At 46.0% G+C, this 18362-nt stretch overlaps 1 protein-coding gene across 1 annotated transcript; it reads left to right on the forward strand.

Annotated features, from left to right (window-relative positions):
- The first annotated feature begins 896 nt into the window (after positions 1 to 896).
- On the forward strand, positions 897 to 18328 carry arhgef18a (rho/rac guanine nucleotide exchange factor (GEF) 18a). The gene is made up of 19 exons (XM_084480686.1): positions 897 to 996; positions 5284 to 5393; positions 6161 to 6301; positions 6880 to 7130; positions 8556 to 8681; positions 9341 to 9458; positions 9949 to 10197; positions 10825 to 10901; positions 11326 to 11507; positions 11775 to 11860; positions 12287 to 12466; positions 13255 to 13395; positions 13841 to 14133; positions 14723 to 14785; positions 14898 to 14945; positions 15205 to 15675; positions 16023 to 16371; positions 16758 to 16865; positions 17192 to 18328. The coding sequence occupies exons 2-19, from the start codon at positions 5300 to 5302 to the stop codon at positions 17338 to 17340; spliced, it is 3126 nt and encodes a 1041-aa protein (XP_084336812.1). The 5' UTR covers positions 897 to 996; positions 5284 to 5299; the 3' UTR covers positions 17341 to 18328.
- Positions 18329 to 18362: the final 34 nt, after the last annotated feature.

The following is an 18362-nucleotide window of genomic DNA, read 5'->3' on the forward strand; positions in this document are numbered from 1 at the left end:
CTGCTTGGGAGAATTTGAGCAGGGTTGACTCGACTTTTCTTATAACAAGACACCAGGCGCCATCTAGTGTTTAAAGTGATGAATTGAAGTCTGAAACAATGAAACTAGAAACGTTGTTTGTAGCTATTTAACTCACTAAACACAGAAAATGGCCTTGTCTGCCTACATGAAATAGAACGATAGTTATGTTATTATAACTCTAGTTCTATGATTGTAGGCGTAGCCGTCTAATTTCCCACCTGCTCTTCCCTCCAATTGCTGAAAGAACAGCGTGGAGGAAGTGCTCTGCGGCGCGTTATATACACGGTGCCGTGGGGAATGTGGGCGGTGCCCACGTTGATTGGTGCATAGCTGAAATTTTCAGTGCGCGCGAGCACGCGCATGGGACAAGCCCATAAGGCGAAGCCTGGACGGCTACGCCTACAATCATAGAACTAGAGTTATAATAACATAACTATCGTTAAGCATTGGGACGCAAATGCTGTTAATGTTTATATATGGTACAATACTGACGCCTACTGGCAAGTTTGAGGCTACGTGGGAATAGTTGTGTACTGTTTCTTGCCCAAATAGCCACGAAACAAAAACATATTGGGCCCACAAGCGCATACAAAAGACACAATATATATTATATTATAATATAAAGATATTGACGTGGGCCACTCTAAAACGAGGGGTAGGTGTAAAAATGAGAAAATTTAGACCAAAGTAGTAGTGGGTTAACGACCAGGTAGAGATCCACCGCCAGGCAAACTACTATTCCCACAATGCCTTGCGTTGTGAGGGAAGGAGGGCTTGTCCAAGGAACTGGGTTACTTGCCTGCTCGCTTGTTATTTACGCACTTGTTCCTCCCGACGCATGACTTCTTAAAGGTACTTTTATTAGTTTATATTGCTGTTGAAGATGTTGCCGTGCCTCTTAATGGAATTAGCCAAAGAATAATTACAAGGAGGCTTCAATGCATGTTTGGCCCTCACTGCAGCATTTAATGACGGGTAAAGAAACTTTTTTGGATGCGCCTTTTAATCGATAGTCGCACATTAGCAGCCGCCACTCAGTGAGCTTTGCGTTTACCAAAGAAGCTAATGGTGTTACTTTAAATGAAACCTTTTAAAAGATGGCTCTTGAAGATCTTTTCCCTTGACATTCTTTTTGACTCTGCCTTGGGACACTGACAGTGACGTAATTAATTTAACATTACAATGCTGATAGGCGTACAAATGCAATGTAATTACCCATTAAAGAAGACGTTTAATTATAGTAATGTTTACGATCCACCATGTATTTCAATCCAGGTCAGTGCTCACCCTTATCATTGGTATTCCCCACATTTTGTGTACAACGAAAAAAGTAAAAGGACTAAATACCTAGGACAGGTAATATCAATTTACAAGCAGTTGGGCAAGAGGACACGAGGCAGACTAACTTTCATTCTATTGATTTTACCATGGCTTTTTTGTTGTTAATCTCAAGTTAAATGACTTGTACTTTCGTTGATCACCTATTAACGCCACATATTGCTATTGTATTCATTCACACAGAGCAGTCAACACGACACACCAGGCCACTTTTGTTATCCGGTCACCCATTCTCTCTGTGTGTGTGTGTGTGTGTGCGTGCGTGTGGATAAAAGGCCCGAGGCAGAACGTCATTAAAAACACCACAATGAACTGCCTCACCTTCTCACACACGCAGACACAGACACACACAAAGACACTCACAGACACTCACTAACAAACAGACTGATACACACACACACACACACACACACACACACACACACACACACATTGGCAATAACATATTCCTATGTTTAGTTAATTAGTAACCAGTACATGTGTGTCAAGGCAGGGCAATATGTAAGCAGCGTGTGTGGAAAAACGTTATCAGCTTATCACCCCATAACATGGTCTGTTCATAACTCGGACAGAGGGAGAGGTGGTGAAAAAAAATCCTCATCCTCAGCCGCTGTTTCTTTCTTGTCAAACACAGCATGTAAGATCTTCTTTTTTTTTTTTTTTTTTTAAATTATTTTCCTCTCGTCTCTCCCTGCTCTGTGGATACTTGGCAGACTTGCTGGTCTTGTTTTGTCTGATAGAGTCTCTCTCTCTCTCTCTCTCTCTCTCTCTCTCTCTCTCTCTCTCTCTCTCTCTCTCTCTCTCTCTCTCTCTCTCTCTCTCTCTCTCTCTCGGGGGTGGATCAGTTGAGGTGTGGCTCATCTCTAAGACAGGCAGCTCAGCTGTTCAGGTCTACCTGTAGCTAGCACCTTACAAACCTATGAAAAACTAGGATATCTGATCCCAAGGTGGGTTTAACTGAATTTCTGTACGGTTTATTTTTGGTTTACTGGTATCGTAAAGGTTTGACTTCCCAGACAAAACGTATATCATTCAAATATGAAATGGCATTCATTTTATTTGAATCTTTCAGTAACAGGTATTGGGCCCAGAATGAGGAAAGTAGGAGAGGGATTGACATGGAATTGAATAGAAGACCACATCCTGAGTGGTTGTCTTTGTGTAAGTGGTTGTAGGGACGATGACAGCTGACTGTTATACTAAACACTTACTGTAAAGGAGGGCAGGCATACAAAAGGGCCCTTGATCGAGATGTTAATCCACCCGCCGGGGGATCTGCATCTGAGTGTGACCCATGTGAAAGACAAAATATATATACCCCCAAAATTATTCTTGGTAAAAGGACTGCATTTATATAGCACTTTTATCCAAAGCGCTTTATAATATTGCCTGACATTCACCCATTCATGCACACATTCACACACCGACGGCGGAGTCAACCACACAGGGCATTAGGTGCCTTGCTCAGGGACACTGAGCTAGGAGGAGCCGGGGATCGAACTAGCAACCGTGCGGTTACCAGCCAACCCGCTCTACTCTCCACTGAGCTACCGCCCACTTCTTTACCATTTTGTAGTTGCAAGTATGGTCAATTGGTCATAGAAGCTAGGTGCCTGGGTGGTGTTCTGTAGAGCGGCAGGCCAATGCTTTACCACCAGGTACAAGACGGCCCAGCCCTACTCACACAGTTCACACCCCATCCAGCTGCCGACAGTGTGGACTGTTAAAAACTGGTAGGCCAGGTGTGACACGCCCAAATGTGTAAAGTCTTTCGTCACATGGCTTTTTGCCCCCAAAAAAACACATTGCCATGGGACAAAATATAGGCTAGGTTTGGTTCCCAGGATTTAATTTACATTCTCCAAACACGCTAGCCAGCTGTGTGTGTTAGTCCGTTGTGTACCTATGGTCGTGTACATACATGGAGTAGTGGAGAAAATATATGATTGGTTGAACTCTTTTAGCTGCCAGCAACACATACACTACATGGTTGACATACTTTTGATCTGTTGATGATACGTGAGTGACTGTGTGATGAGCTCACCGTGTGAAAAAGCCAAATTTCAATGTCATGATGTCATTTAGCATTTGATCTTTGGGGCAGTGCAAAAAGACCAACAATCATACAAAAGTTGAGACAGCAGGTTAAACGTTTTTTTGAGATGCATCAGTCAACAGCAAACGGTGTCATGGCTGTTGTCTTGCTCGTTCTTCAAGAAGTCTTGGTGTGTGTCTAAAAGGTGAGCCAGAGGCGAATGTGTGTGTGCATGAGTGTGTGTCGTCTCCTCCAGACAAACAGTAAAGTGTGTACTCTAGGAGTAACTAGTGATATCTCTCCTCCAGAATAATTCCTTGTCCAAACGCTTCATTGTTTGTCAGCCATCCTTATGTGAAACCAATTATTAAAACGTATACTTTTCGTATAATTCTTCAGAGGTCTATTAGCATCGGCCTATGATATCAATGTCCTGGTGACCGTTGGGCACATTGCTCCACACTAAGTGATTGGCAGTAAGTCGCTCATGTGGCTGCCAATCATTAGGTATTATGCATATCAGGTGACTCAAAATGTGGTCCCGCCCCTAGGATTGGGAACAACTGCAATAACGGCTTCCCCTGACTCTGTTAACACAGCGATGAAATGGCAAAAAGGTGACATGTATGCAGATAGAAACACACTCATATAACGTGTGTACTGTACATGCACACACACAGGCTGGGGTTTTACTTCATCTCTACAAAACTAGGTTCAAGATGATTCTAAACATGATGATGCTAGTACATCGTCAAGTCTGACTCTTGATGATTCTAAAAAGATAACATGGTCATGTTTGACTCTTGACCTGAATGAGACCTTTAAACATTGTATTGGATATACACTTAGAGGAGCAGCAAAGGAACATCATAGGTGTAATTCATACACAATCATTAGATCAAGTAGTCAATCTTTGAGTTTGTTTCCATTCCAAAGAGCTATGCTGTTTCTCCCTGTTTCATTTGAGTAGATAAGAGGCTACTGCCATGCCAGCTAAGAATGCACAGCTGATTTGACCTGCAACAATATGTAGAACCAGACATTTGCCATACAAAATACAAAGGGTGTCTCAGCTCTAATGACTACATCTCTACGTCTCTTTGTAAATTCTCACCACATTATTTTGTCTGCTCACAAATGTTGTCTTGCAGAGAATGCTCTTTGCGGTCATGCCCTCTGAACTTACTAACTACTGTCTTCACCTGTCTCCCTAGAACATGTGACTTTAAGGTTGACGGTCAATGATCCAATCATTCATTGGTCATTTCATGGGAGGGCAATGAGTATTCATGACATAGAGAGTGAACCTCGCTCTCGCTCTCTCTCTCTCTCTGTCTCTGTGTGTGTGTGTGTACTTTAGCTGTCTTTCTTTAGGTGTGTGCGTGTGTTGAATATCCAAGGTGGGAGGAATCATCCTTATTTACTTGTTTATTTTATGTATAAACATGCATTATTGTGAGACTTTCATGCTTATTCCTGTTAAGCCAGGATTGTGTTTGACTGCTGGCCTATGTGTTGGCTGCCACGCAGGCACATACCCATATGCTGACATCCTAGTGTAATCCATGGCTTAGACATGACCAAGCCTTCACTCTATGAGTCCCCTTCTTCAAATGACTTCAAAACTTGTTTCTACTTCCGTCTCTCTTTCTTACATCATTCCTTCCTTAATAATGGAGTGAGTCTTTCCTTTATGCACTGTAGAGTGCTCACGCTAAGGAGGGTGTCATTTAGGGTCACCTTAGAGTGTGATTCAGGGCTACAAAAATGCACTATACTGTATGTACTTGGATTGACTTCTATTGTAGCTTTTTATTGTTCATCTTGCAAGACCACTCACCACCACCACCACCACCCACCCACACTCCCCACTCTTCCCCCATCCACAGATCCAGGCAGGGAGTCATGGACGAGTTGGATTCCCTGAGGTCCAGGTTCCCCCATGAGGACTCTGTGTCCCTGGCCTCCTTCTCCTTGACAGAGCCCAGCAACATAGAAGGTCAGTCTCTCTCTCTCTCTCTCTCTCTCTCTCTCTCTCTCTCTCTCTCTCTCTCTCTCTCTCTCTCTCTCTCTCTCTCTCTCTCTCTCTCTCTCTCTCTCTCTCTCTCTCTCTCTCTCTCTCTCTCTCTCGTGTGTCTTTTAGTGTGTTTTCCTCTGTAATGGTGATAATAAGGATTTGGGATGAGGGCCTGTTGAAAGGTTCCAGACGTTCTGTCCCAACAGCTTGTCCAACACAACACGCGGGCCCTTTGTGTGGTCAAAGGGCGAGCGCTGGGCAGCTTTATTAACTGTTTGACTTTGACTGGCCTTGTGCCCAGAGCTTTGTACAGATGATGTACACGCTAAATCAGTGTGTACCCAAGATGTGTATGTTAAAATGTATACAGGAAATCTTTCACATAAAACGTGGCATGAATTGGACATGTGTTACTCGAGTGACCTTCAGTTGACCATCAACAGCTTTCTTTTATTCTCTAGGTAGAGTAGGTTGACGATTATAGTTTGATACCCGGCTCCTCCTAGTGTTGATGTGTCCCTGAGCAAGACACTTAACCCTAACTGCTCCTGACGAGCTGGCTGTCGCCCTGCGTGGTTGACTCCGCCGTCAGTGTGTATTAACCGTTGTAAGTTGCTTTGGATAAAAGCGTCTGCTAAATGTAAATGTAAATGTAGTGTTATGAGGAATGGATCAAGGTGTTGTCTAGTTGTGAATCCCACTAGCACCACATGGTGAGTTGTATGTCAACGTGCCCGTGTCTCCAACAGAAAGCAAATATGCATCGCTGCAGGGAGAGCTGGAGGCCGATGCCCAGGACCTAGAGGGAGATTCCTGGAGCGTTGTGGTGGACCAGCACTACCTCAAGCCCATGAGCAAAGAGTCCATCAAGAGGCAGGACGTCATCTACGGTAGACACCGGCCACTCTGAACATACCATGTACTGCTTCAGCACACAGGGACTGCCCCTTGACTGACATGGGAGGTGATGGAAAGGGTTTTTGTGGAGCAGATTTTCTTTATTGACCACGGTCTGCATTGTGAACTGGTTGAAAATGAGCTGGAGACCCAAAGAAATACAGAAATTCACTTTCGTCTCCATGCATTACTTTTTTCTCCTGTTCAGAACACGCTTACATTTTCAAGTAACATAGAATTTTATAACAAACATATGCTTTTTTTACATACACACGCTGTGGCAACCCGGCTCAGGGAGTGAACCCTCCTTACTCCAATCAGCACACGATTGTCTTAGGTGTTAAGCCACAAAGGCACTTTTAATCAAACAAAAAGTATCTTTCTTAAAAGAACAAAAAGTGAAAACACAAGTGAAATACTCTCACTGTAGAGCCCTGTAGTGAAGTTGAAAACGTCCACTGGGTCGGCCGGTGCGTCGACCTCATCCAGACGTCTTCTGTCATGACCATGAGCTACATCACCATCACCATCGTTGCTAAGGCCTAAACCGCCGCCCCCTTTCCCCCCCTAGAGTTGATCCAGACGGAGTTGCACCACGTGCGCACCCTGAAGATCCTGCTGTGCGTGTACAAGAATGAGCTGAGTGAGTCGGCGCTGGTGGAGGAGGCCCACCTGAAGCAGCTCTTCTACGGCCTGGACGGCCTGCTGGTGCTCCACAGCCGCTTCCTCCAGTGCCTGAAGCAGCGCCGGCTGCACAGCATGGAGGAGGGCAGCCCCCGCAACTACCAGATCAGGCAGCTGGCGAACATACTCACCGTCCAGGTACACGCCCTATAGGAGCACAGCGCCGGATATAGGATGGGGGGGGGGGGGGTATGCTGTGGCTGGACATTAGCTCTTTCACACGGTGTAGCTAGCGTACCCTCTGGACTCAAGTCACAACCATCAACTCTCATAAATGTATTTTGACCGTTGGTTTTGATCACTTCACACATATCGGATATACAGTAGCGGTTCTGCATTGAATTACACCCCGGGACCCACTCCGTGAGGCAATTACGGGCTGGTGGAGTTGTTGGCGGGGGGGTGCGCGTACAGGCTGGCGGAGTTGTTGACGGTGCTCCTGCCGCCCCCCCTGCAATGCCGCCCCAGGCGGCTGCACGCTTCGCCCGTGCCTAAAACCGCCACAGTCTGTATACTTTAGGCGTGGGGTGGTGCCTGGGTAGAGCATGAAGGAGGCAGGACGTGACTCTCTTTGCGGGGATATACAATACTGCATGTATTTATACGTAGCTGCAACAGAATATATCAACCGAAGAGTGGAAAGCAGAAAGAAGTTGAAATGCAAAATGCAGGCAAGAATAGAAAAGTATTAGGCAGCTACACTCTATAGAAAGGTCATCATCATGTCAGCAACACGCTCGTTGTGAATCCTCCGGCTCTCTGCTTCTCCAGACTCTACTCTAGGGGCCTTGTAGGTTAAACTCCAGAGGGGCAGATTCTGACATTTTTGTTCACGCATACAGCCCCACCGAGGATTATCCAGAGAATGTCTGACTTTCGGTGCAGGTGTGAAAGGCCTATTAGCCTGCTAAATGATACCCCCCCTTAGGTTAGGGCAGGTGTGTTACTCAGTGACCTCACCACTTGGGAATGATACGATGTTACTGGCCTCACATTCTTGGTACAGCACCTGTTTGTCTGGCCTAGTTTCCTGGGTCGGGGATTTCAAAAACACTGTGCGATGCTGTTATAATTAATTAATCAAGTATATCATGTTGTCATCATGTAGGAAGCTGATACACGATATAAAGGTCAAGGTGACTCAGAACAAAATAAATCCGTTATTAACTTCTAATAAGATTATTAAGGGATATAAAGATTTGTGTGAAGTATAGCAATTGATGTTGCAGGAAATCCATTGCAATCTCACATATTTTCCATCTATCAATTTTCTTCTGTTCCTTTATGCTGATTTAATGGGTAGAGTGTATTTTCCCTCCTGGCTACCAGTAACTACACACCATGGCCAGCCTGGCGACAGGGCCTACTGACAGCGTTTCAGAATTTGATGAAGTACACAGCACCACAAAGCAGGGATTCAGGCCCCGCCCCTAGAACCCTGAGGTCATTAGCTGACTATGAGATGTTGAGTGGGTGTGTAGTGGATACATCCCTACGTGCCATGTTATGGTCATTTCGCGTTTTTAGATCATTGTTGTTTTTTGTGCGTCTTCTTTCATGCAGTTTTCAGGTGAGCTTGGCAAGAGCATGATAGACTTCTACGGAGCCTTCTGCTATTACCATAGGGACGCGGTCACCTTCTACAAAGACCTGCTGCAGAGCAACAAGAAGTTTCAGAGCCACATGAGGGTAAGGGCATGTTCACACCAAGCATTGGTTTCGGTAGAGCGATGCAGATAATGGTAGAGATACTGCCATCTGCAGGCACTTAGATGATACCTTAAAGATATGAAAACGGATGGCTTAAATTATATGAAAGGAAGTTTTGAATAGTATTCAGTATGTATTGAAAATGTTTTTTCCTGTGCTTATTGCCGGTTTAATTTGGTAAAACCTTTTACATATCAAGGAAGAGGGATACAATCAAAATGCAGTTTCATGTTGTCTGTAACAATAGTTGCAGAGCTAGTTTTGCCTGGGCTTTGTTTTCCAAATAAGGGTAACTGCCTGATATCCATCTCAGTGGAACAACTACCACGTATTAACTGATACATGGCTGAAAATATCCATTCCAGTCTGTGCCTTGTTTCACAGGATTAAATTCATACTCAGATAGGTATACATACAGGCAGATAGGTATATATACACATATACATTTATCGGCGAAACAATGCAAAATTCTAGCAATGGCTGAAGAGGAATTAAAACCATAAACTAGTAGTCAAACACATTAGTACAGAGTGTCCAATACATAAACATTGCTGAAAAATCTGTAGAAGTATGGACACAAAAAAAATCGAAGGCCATTTTGAGGATGGGACTAAAGTGAATATAATGTCTCATTTCAGAAAGTAGGCCAACTGTCAATAGTGCGACGGCTTGGCATTCCCGAGTGCTTCCTGCTGGTGACCCAACGCATAACCAAATACCCGGTCCTGGTGGAACGCATCATACAGAACACCGAGGGTAAGGCCCTGCCCGCCTCTCTGGACCTGCACCTGCCAGGTCACTCAGACAGTGAAACACACTGAAACCTAAAGATTAAATGATAGTGGACTGAATAAGTGAGTCCCCATGGCATATGTTGACTAGATTAAAAATAAATGGGCCCAAAACCTAGCAGTAGAGTAGGGGTAACCGAACCATTGCGAAATGTAGACCTTTGCAAGCTTTTGCTTACCCCACCTTGAGTGCTAACCCCCGGGAATGATCCTACGTCTGGTCTCCCTCCCCCATCCTCTACCTCTGCTATTCACCAGCATATTTAACTATAGGATCTGCCTGTGTGCACGTTTTATACGTATGAACCTCTTCAGGTTCCATCTTTGACATTTTAGAGTTGGCTACTGTCCCCAGCGTGAATATCTACAGGGTTTATGTCAACGCAGGTTGTTTTTTAAAATGGACTGTTTTAAATAACGGATTGGATGTCCTCCACCACCACCTCCTCCACCAGAGGCGGAGGAGCAGGGCTCCCTGGTGCAGGCCCTGGCCCTGATCCGGGAGTGTATCTCCAAGGTGGACAGCCAGGTCAGCGGGTACGAGAAGGCGGCGCGACTGAGGGACATCGCCCAGCGCCTTGAGCCCAAGTCCCAGTGCTTGCTCAAGGACGGGCACCTGTTCAGCCGGGAGGACCTTACGGAGGCCAGCTGCACCCTGCAGCACGAGGCCACCTTCACCATCAAGGACTCCGGAAAACTCAAAGGTGACCTGCCGGTAGATTTCTATTTGTTTTTCAATCATTTTCGATTCATTGAAATGAAGAAGGTTTAAGGGGTTTAAGGGTGAGTAAACCCAACCATTGCTTTTATGTAAAAACACCATTCTCTTTGGGTCTCACAAAGTGTTGGTGAACATTTCTGTTCTTTTTGATGACAATGTGGAAAGTTGGAAAAACGGGTAGATCCTAGGTAAATGCGAGGCCTGGGTTTGCTACTTCCTGCTACAAACCCTTGTGGTACTATTGGCTTGGCACCCTTTCCTCGAGTGAGTGTTACGTGTGTTCTGTCAACGGCCCTGTCCGTCTGGTTGTTGCATCCCCATTGTTCCTGTGTCACCCAAATGTCCCTTTTTAATAGTATTTAAAATAAAACTATAGCAGATCTATCATTTGCAGTGGCAATCTCTGCAGGCGCTTTGTTAAGGTTAAACTGAGATACGAAAAAAATACTTTCACCAAAACGAAACCTCCCTTATTTTCCTCAAACACTCTCATTGTTGGATCTCAATGGTTTGTTTTGTTTGGTGAGTTCCCGTGTTGGTGTATTGAGCGCGCCCCCAGCGTGTTTCTGTGGCTGTGTTTTGACTGATGGCTAGCTCCCTCCTCCCACAGAGGTCCAGGCTCTCCTGCTGACCGATGTTCTCATCCTGCTGCAGGAGAAAGACCAGAAGCTGGCCTTTAAAGCTATGGTGAGCAGTGTAGACCTTTGGTGATGCATGACTGCGGGCCTTGGATATTCAACTTTAGAATGAATCCTCTTTTTTATTTAATAATCATAATTGAGTTTGATACCTTTCTAGATATCTGTTTGTATTCATATTGCTACATACTCTGAAATGACTCACATATATGCAATTGAAATGTGTCAGAACATTCATGCAAGTTCTCTCAAGTTTGAGTCAATACATTGGAGTTGTTAACTATAACAAACCAAAATTGACGACAAAATATGCAAATGTCAGGTGGATAATCATATGTGTTGAACAAACACGTGTGACTCATGACACTCATGTGTGTCCAACAAAAATACTTTTTCACAGCCTGGGATTGTCCACCTCCTGACCTTTTTCTTCTGATGGTCTTTATTTGTCTTTCTTTATCTCTGGAACACAGCAAGACAACAAGCCCCCGGTCATCTCCCTGCAGAGGCTGATCGTCAGGGAGGTGGCCCACGAGGAGAAGGCCATGTTCCTCATCTGTGCCTCCTCCGACAATTACATGATGTACGAGATCCACACCCGCTCCAAAGCAGAGCGAAACACCTGGATGGCCTTCATACGGCAAGCTGTGGAAAGGTCAGTTAATGTGCGCAAAATGTCTGATGCTAAAAGCAGCATTAATTGATTTCTGACCACCAGAGAGTGAGAGGGACAATCTTAGATCAGCTGAGATCAGCACTTATATAATTTATGGCTGGATATTAAACATATATTCCTGTGGAGCTATAGGGCATACATCCCTGCAAAAAAATTGTTTGCAGACCAGTCACTGATGGCATGAAAGTTATGCGAGTGCGATATCTTGACCAAAATTGAGGATTTACAAATCTTTGTGTGTTACAGCTGCCTAAAAAAAGAGGTCAAGGGTCAAGAGGAGGCAGAGGAGGCAGAGGAGGAAGCCCGGTCTGCCAAGCTAAAAGATTTCCAGAGTAATATAAACACACTCAATAAACCAATGCACCATCATCTGGTATTCCCAATGAATGGGAATACCAGGAAGGGTGTTATGGGGGGATTCAGTTTATTAATGCACAGTGCCATTTGGACAGCAGCATTCAAGTTTAATAATTAATAACAATTATTTGTGTTTTTACTCAGTCAATCTTTGACACATTTCATTTGTTTACTGCTGTTCCATTTCCAAAATGATTAATAGATCTATGTTATTGATAGATTATGACTTTTGAATTCAACTTCATTGTATTTGCTTTAAATCTACACAATAATATTTGATTATTATCCGAGTTTCGCTATGAAAGTTTGAAAGGGTATAAAGACTAATAAAAGACTATTACTACCATTCCATGCTCAGTTTGATGGTGTGTGTGAGTCTCTGTGGTTCTCCTGTCGTGCAGAGAATCTGGCCCGGAGGGACATGCTGATAGAGAAGAACCTGAAGGAGAAGTTCCAGATCTTCGCCTTCATCTCTGAGGAACTCACAGGCGTGAAGACCCCCCAGAAGAGACTGCTGCTCCGGGGGGATGCCAGCGACCTCCAGCAGGGGGAGCCACTGCTCATGGGAGCCATCAAAGATGGTACGAGCCAAGGGCTTAAAGGTCCCATATTATACCACCAAGTGTAATATGGGTGTGATCAGCCGTTACAAGCCGTTTTGAAAATCTGCCTCTTCTGACATCACAAGTGGGTGTGTCCACCTAGATGTATGACGGATAGACTGGTAGACTGGTAGATCTATCCAGCACACATCTAGGTGGACACGCCTACTTGTGATGTCAGAAGAGGCAGGTTTTCAAAATGGCTTGTAATGGCTAATTACACTCACACTTGGTTGTATAATATCTCACCTTTTTAATATGTATGAGACTTGTAATGTAAGTAAAGAAATAAAGCAAAATGAGTATTCACTATGAGGATTTAGGATTTAGACCTTTACCAGACACTTTGTCATAGCAACGTACAGTGAATACATATACTCTGAATCACTCTTTCACTTTTCATTTATTTCCCTTCCTTTTTTGATCTTCGCTTCTGTCCATAATTGAAACACAAAGAAATGAGACATTATTTTTTTTCTAGGATAATTCAAAACATGATACACATATATGTATTTCTCTACCTCTGGTTTCGAACACTAAAAGCAGTTTGATTATTTGCTCCATTGTATGTACTCAAATGTTTCTTGATCTTTTTTGGGTTTAATTTCATCACCATTGTTGGAACACACTGATTGAAAGTCGCTTTGGCCCAAAGCTTCGGCTTCATAAATGTTACATGACATGTTACATGTCAATTTACTGGCCCTTCATCCTCAGTCATTTAGCGTCTGTTTCCATGTGTATACCTTAATCCTTGTCCACTCCAGTGGAGGGCCTGCAGGACCTGCTGCTGGCCAGGATCAGAGACCCCAGCCAGGCTGCGGAGGACAGCCAGCAGCACCTGCTGCGCCGCAGAGCCCAGACCTTCGGGGGATTCGACACCAGGCCCCCAGGCAAACCCGCAGAAGGCACGTCGAATTGATCTCATTGGTCTTTTTGTAGATGTTGTATTTTTTCATAGTTCTTTCTTTCTCGTGTGTGTGCTTTTAGGTTTAAGGAGGCTGCCACATTTCACATTTCAACCGTTTATTTCGATATACTTAAAGGTGACATAATATACCACCAGGTGTGAGTGTAATTAGCTGTTACAAGCCGCTTGGGAAAATGTGCCTCTTCTGACGTCACAGGTGGGCGTGTCCACCTAGATGTATGACGGATAGATGAGCAACGTCTGCTAGGCTGGTGGACTGATCTATTCAGCACACATCTAGGTGGACACACCCACCTGTGATGTCAGAAGAGGCAGATTTTCAAAGTGGCTTGTAACGGCTGATCCCACTCACACCTGGTGGTATAACATGTCACCTCTAATGTCCGGCACCATTTGAGAACATTGTTCTTGCTGGTCCTTAGATGCAGAGGGCGCCGGAGGCGAGGATGACCCCGTCGAGAGCGACCGTCTCTCCACCAGCTCGGACCCGGGCTGCCCCGACTCGGAGCTCCTCGACCCGGAACACCCGGACCCGGAGCGCTTCGACCCGGAGTACATGGACCCGGAGCGCTTTGACCCGGAGTGCCTGGAACCGGAGCGCTTCGACCCGGAGCAGCAGCACACGGAACACCGCGACCCGGAACACTGCGGCCCGGAAAAGCACAACCCGGAGCGCATGGATCCGCAGCACCACGCAGAGAGCCGGGAGCTGTCTGTAAGTGTAGAGGGGGAGGAGAGAAGAGGAGAGGAGAGGAGAGAAGAGGAGAGAAGAGGAGAGGAGAGGAGAGGAGAGGAGAGGAGGAGAGGAGAGGAGAGGAGGAAGGGGAGGAGGAGAGGAGAGGAGGAAGAGGAGGAGGGGAGAGGAGAGGAGAGGAGGAGGAGGGGGGGAGGAGGAGGAGAGGAGAGGAGAGGAGAGGAGAGGAGAGGAGAGGAGGAGGGGGGGGGAGGAGGAGAGGAGAGAGGGGAGGAGGGCCTGTGACGTCAAAGCATAACTGTACACCCTGTTTTTAAACCATTTCATGGACAAGTGCCATAGAACAGTAATGTAGAGTAACCCATAGAGGGCACTTTGAGTCTAAAAGGACATCTTTATACTACGTTTTAAAACATAATCGAGATTTATGCCAGGATCAATCCACAGCAATACTCATAGCAATAGTGTGAAACCCACTGGATCCTTTCCATCTGAAATCCTATTTTTGGGTGGGTTGGTTGGTTTGGCTTTCCTTTTAAAATAATGACAATAATGATCATTTATTTATATCATTTATATAATTTCTGTTATTTATTTGTTGTTGTTTCAGGCGGATGACGAGACTCAGATACAGAGCCCGGACCCCCCTCATTTGTCTGAAGCTGAAATGGAGGTAAAGCTTCAAGACAAGAGTCCCACTATTGTTTGGATCATATCAGTTTCTGAACTGCCACTACAGTGTTTCTACATCAATAATATACCATGACTCCTCCTTGCCCCTTCAGTTCTTTGACCGGGTGCTGCAGCTCTCCTGTCGGCTCTACAGCTTGCTGGTAAGAGCAGACTCTACTCTTAAATGTCTTTCATGCATCTATGAAAGTTTCTACTGTACATACCGTATATTGTACATATCTGCCTTGTATTTACATTGTATCTCCCTCTGTTAAAACAAGGGGTCAGTTTCTGAGCAACAGCACCAGCAAGTCACCTAGCATGAATCAGTCAACTGCAAACCCTGCCTGTGGTTCGTCCTATTGGTTGTTCAATGTCTGTTAACTCTCTCTCTTCCACCCCTCCCCCCTCGCCTCCAAGGCCGTCATCGCCCAGCAGGACAGCCGCGCCGACCTGCAGCAGCTGCAGTGGCTGACGGCGGCGGCCTCCTCCTCGGGGGCGGCGGCGGCGGCGGGCAGCGCCGGTTCACGGCGCGACAGCGGCGGCCTCCTGCTGGAGCAGGAGAGGCAGCGCAACCTGGAGAAGCAGCGCGAGGAGCAGGCGGCCTTCCAGCGGCAGCAGGCGCAGCACCGGCAGGAGCAGCAGCGCTGGGAGAAGGAGTGCGAGCGGCAGCGCGTCGACACCCTGCAGCTGGAGGCGCAGCTGGCGGGCCGCGAGGAGAAGTGCGGCCGGTGGGAGGGCCGGCTGGCGGCCGAGCAGGCCGAGCTGGAGGCTCAGCGGGCCGCCTACCAGGGGGACCTGGTGCGGCTGCGGGAGAGCACGCAGAAGGTGGAGCGCGACCGGCAGCTGCTGGAGGTCCAGCATCAGAAGCAGCAGAAGCAGAGCGACCAGGTGGGGCCCCCTGCACACACATACACACGCACGCGCACACACACACACGCTTGATTTGGTTGGTCGTTTCTACTCGTTGTTGTTTCATCTCTGAGCCTAGAAGATGTTTTATTCTCTTTTTGTGTATTTGTCTCCTTTTATTTGTATTGATATTAATGCTCTTCACACTTTAGTGGAAATTGTATGTATTTGAGTTCAGAGGTCAACTGCTGAACTCCCCCACCCCCCCATCCTCACCCTCACCCCTCCATCCTCACCCCCACCCCCCCATCCTCACCCTCACCCCCCCATCCTCACCCTCACCCCCACCCCTCCACCCTCACCCCCACCCCTCCATCCTCTCACAGTTTCTGCGGGCGACTCAGTCGTTCAGCGTGGACCGGAGGAGGGTCAGCCCCGAACCCCACGCCCACACCACCAACCAGGTCCACAACCACATCCACTATCCCCACCACGGCAGCAATGGTGGTGGTGGTGGCGACGGGGGGGAGGTGCCACCGTCGGTGCCCCCGCGGAAGCACAGCATGAGCCCCAAGCCCGTGGTGGTGGTGCCCCTGCAGCTGGTCAGCACCACCAACCAGCCGCACAAGGAGGGCGGCGTGCAGCAGCAGATCCCCACCAAGCTGGCCGTGCACAGCAAGGGCAAGACGTCCAAGAGCTCCAAGGGCCACCACAGGGGCTCGCACCAGAGGGCAGGTCAGCATAGCGGCACCGTAGTGTTTGTGTATTTATGACCTGTGAAGACAATATGATACACAATCGATTATCGTCATGCAGTATTCTATTTCTTTTAATGCTTTTGTAATTCCTTTTTATAAAGCAAGTTCTACAATTACTTCTGGGCGAGAAGCACATAGTTATAAAAAAAACAAAAAACATATATATATATATATATATATATCTATATATATATATATATCCTTTTGAAAACACCTGTTATGGAAATGAATACTATGACTTATTGCCTGAAAACCCCTGTTAGGGAACTTTGACACCTATTCCCGGGGGGTCTTACGCCAGCCAAAGCAAAACGCACCAAATAATGAAGCTAATTTCTAACCTGCCCCTCCCTCTCCCCCCAGCGTCTATTGACATGAGCCACGTGGTGCCCATCAAGGTGACTGGGAAAGAGGGGGGCAGTCTGAGGGCCGTCAGTAAGACGAGCCCCAGCCGCCAGGTGATCAACTCAGGTAAGAGACCCCGGGAGTCCCAGGTGGTTCTCCCACCCGCACACACACGCACTGCCATTACTTCCATATACTAGTACGAATGCCCAGGGTAGATTGATCATTGTTAAAACAGGCTTATGCATTTAAAGTAGCAGGACTCTTTATTCAAAGACATAAACACATTTATCTGTGTTTTCAGTTGAGATGGTTTGACCTTAAAAACCATGCATTTATACATGCATTTAAGTATTCACCCAGCAGCTAAATGCGCTCTCAATCAATAATGACTCATTTCATACGAGGTCCGTTTCATATCAGTTTTTTTCCCCTTCCACCCCCCCCAATAGATCGGTTCACCCGACCACCGCCCCCCAACGTCAAGCCGTCCCAGTCGTTCAGTGCTCACATCAGGAGCCACGACCCTCCGCCTCCACCACCTCCACCTTTCCCCAAAGACTTGCTCAAGAAGCAGAAGCAGTGTGAGGCGTTTCTTTAGGAGGGGCGGAGCTCATCGACGTCCAGCCTCCGATTGGAGCCGCTCTGCTAGAGGATTTGTTCGTTACAGATGATCGGAATCAGCTGTTACAAACACTCTGCCCGCTGACTCGAATTGAGTTACATTTTTAGAAGACATTCCAGTGAAAAAAAACAAGATGTCTTATGACATAATGGATGTTTTAGTGTTTTTTGTGAAATTTTTGCACGAAGTTCGCTCAAATCTTTTAAGGTGTCTTACCGACGGGAGATTGTTTATGCTTTTAAGGATTCGTTCCTGTTTTTACCAAAGACTTTGCCAGAGAAAAAGCTTCTATGCTTTTTAGAAGCTTCAATAAGCCTCTGCCTGTAACCTTTCAGCACTCTGTGAAACGCAGCAGTTATCCTTCTGCTCATATGAAGAGACCAGACACAACAAGACAATCTGGAGTGAGTACATCCACATTACCATACCGCCTTTAAGTGCCAACTAACTGCTTTCAGAATAAGTATTCTGGCGCTTTCATTCCGCACAACAGAATGGCTTGTTCGTAATGGAGTGAACCCTGCATTGAAGGTTAACAAATGGGTTTATGCTTATTTTGAAGATCGCTTGTTGCCAATTTGGTCAAATTGTGTGCACTCTTTTGGAGGGCTGTGCCCACCATTCTAGACAAACTCTGAACTGTCTCCTCAATTTTACTCAAAGTGATGTTTTAGAAACGTAAAAAAAGAAAGAATTGTCGCTTTTGTCTATTGCAAGTTTATTAGTGTTTCTTAAAAGCATTCCAAAGTGACGGTGTAAGCTGTTTTACGTTCAGAATGTGTCATTTCTATAGAGGTGTAATGGGAGTGGTGAAAACAGGTGTAGCTCATGAAGTTAATTATAGATCTGTGCCCTTAATTAATGTCCTGAGATACACCTGTGTTGGCCCCTACTAGTGCACCTCTGTGATGAATACTAACAATTTCCTGGCCAGTTCATATGCTGTAAAATAAAAACAAACACTTTTGAGTTAATTCACTATCATTGATGGCCTTTAA

The sequence above is a fragment of the Micromesistius poutassou genome (assembly GCF_964030765.1).
Source record: "Micromesistius poutassou genome assembly, chromosome: 16".
NCBI classification, from domain to species: Eukaryota; Metazoa; Chordata; class Actinopteri; order Gadiformes; family Gadidae; genus Micromesistius; species Micromesistius poutassou.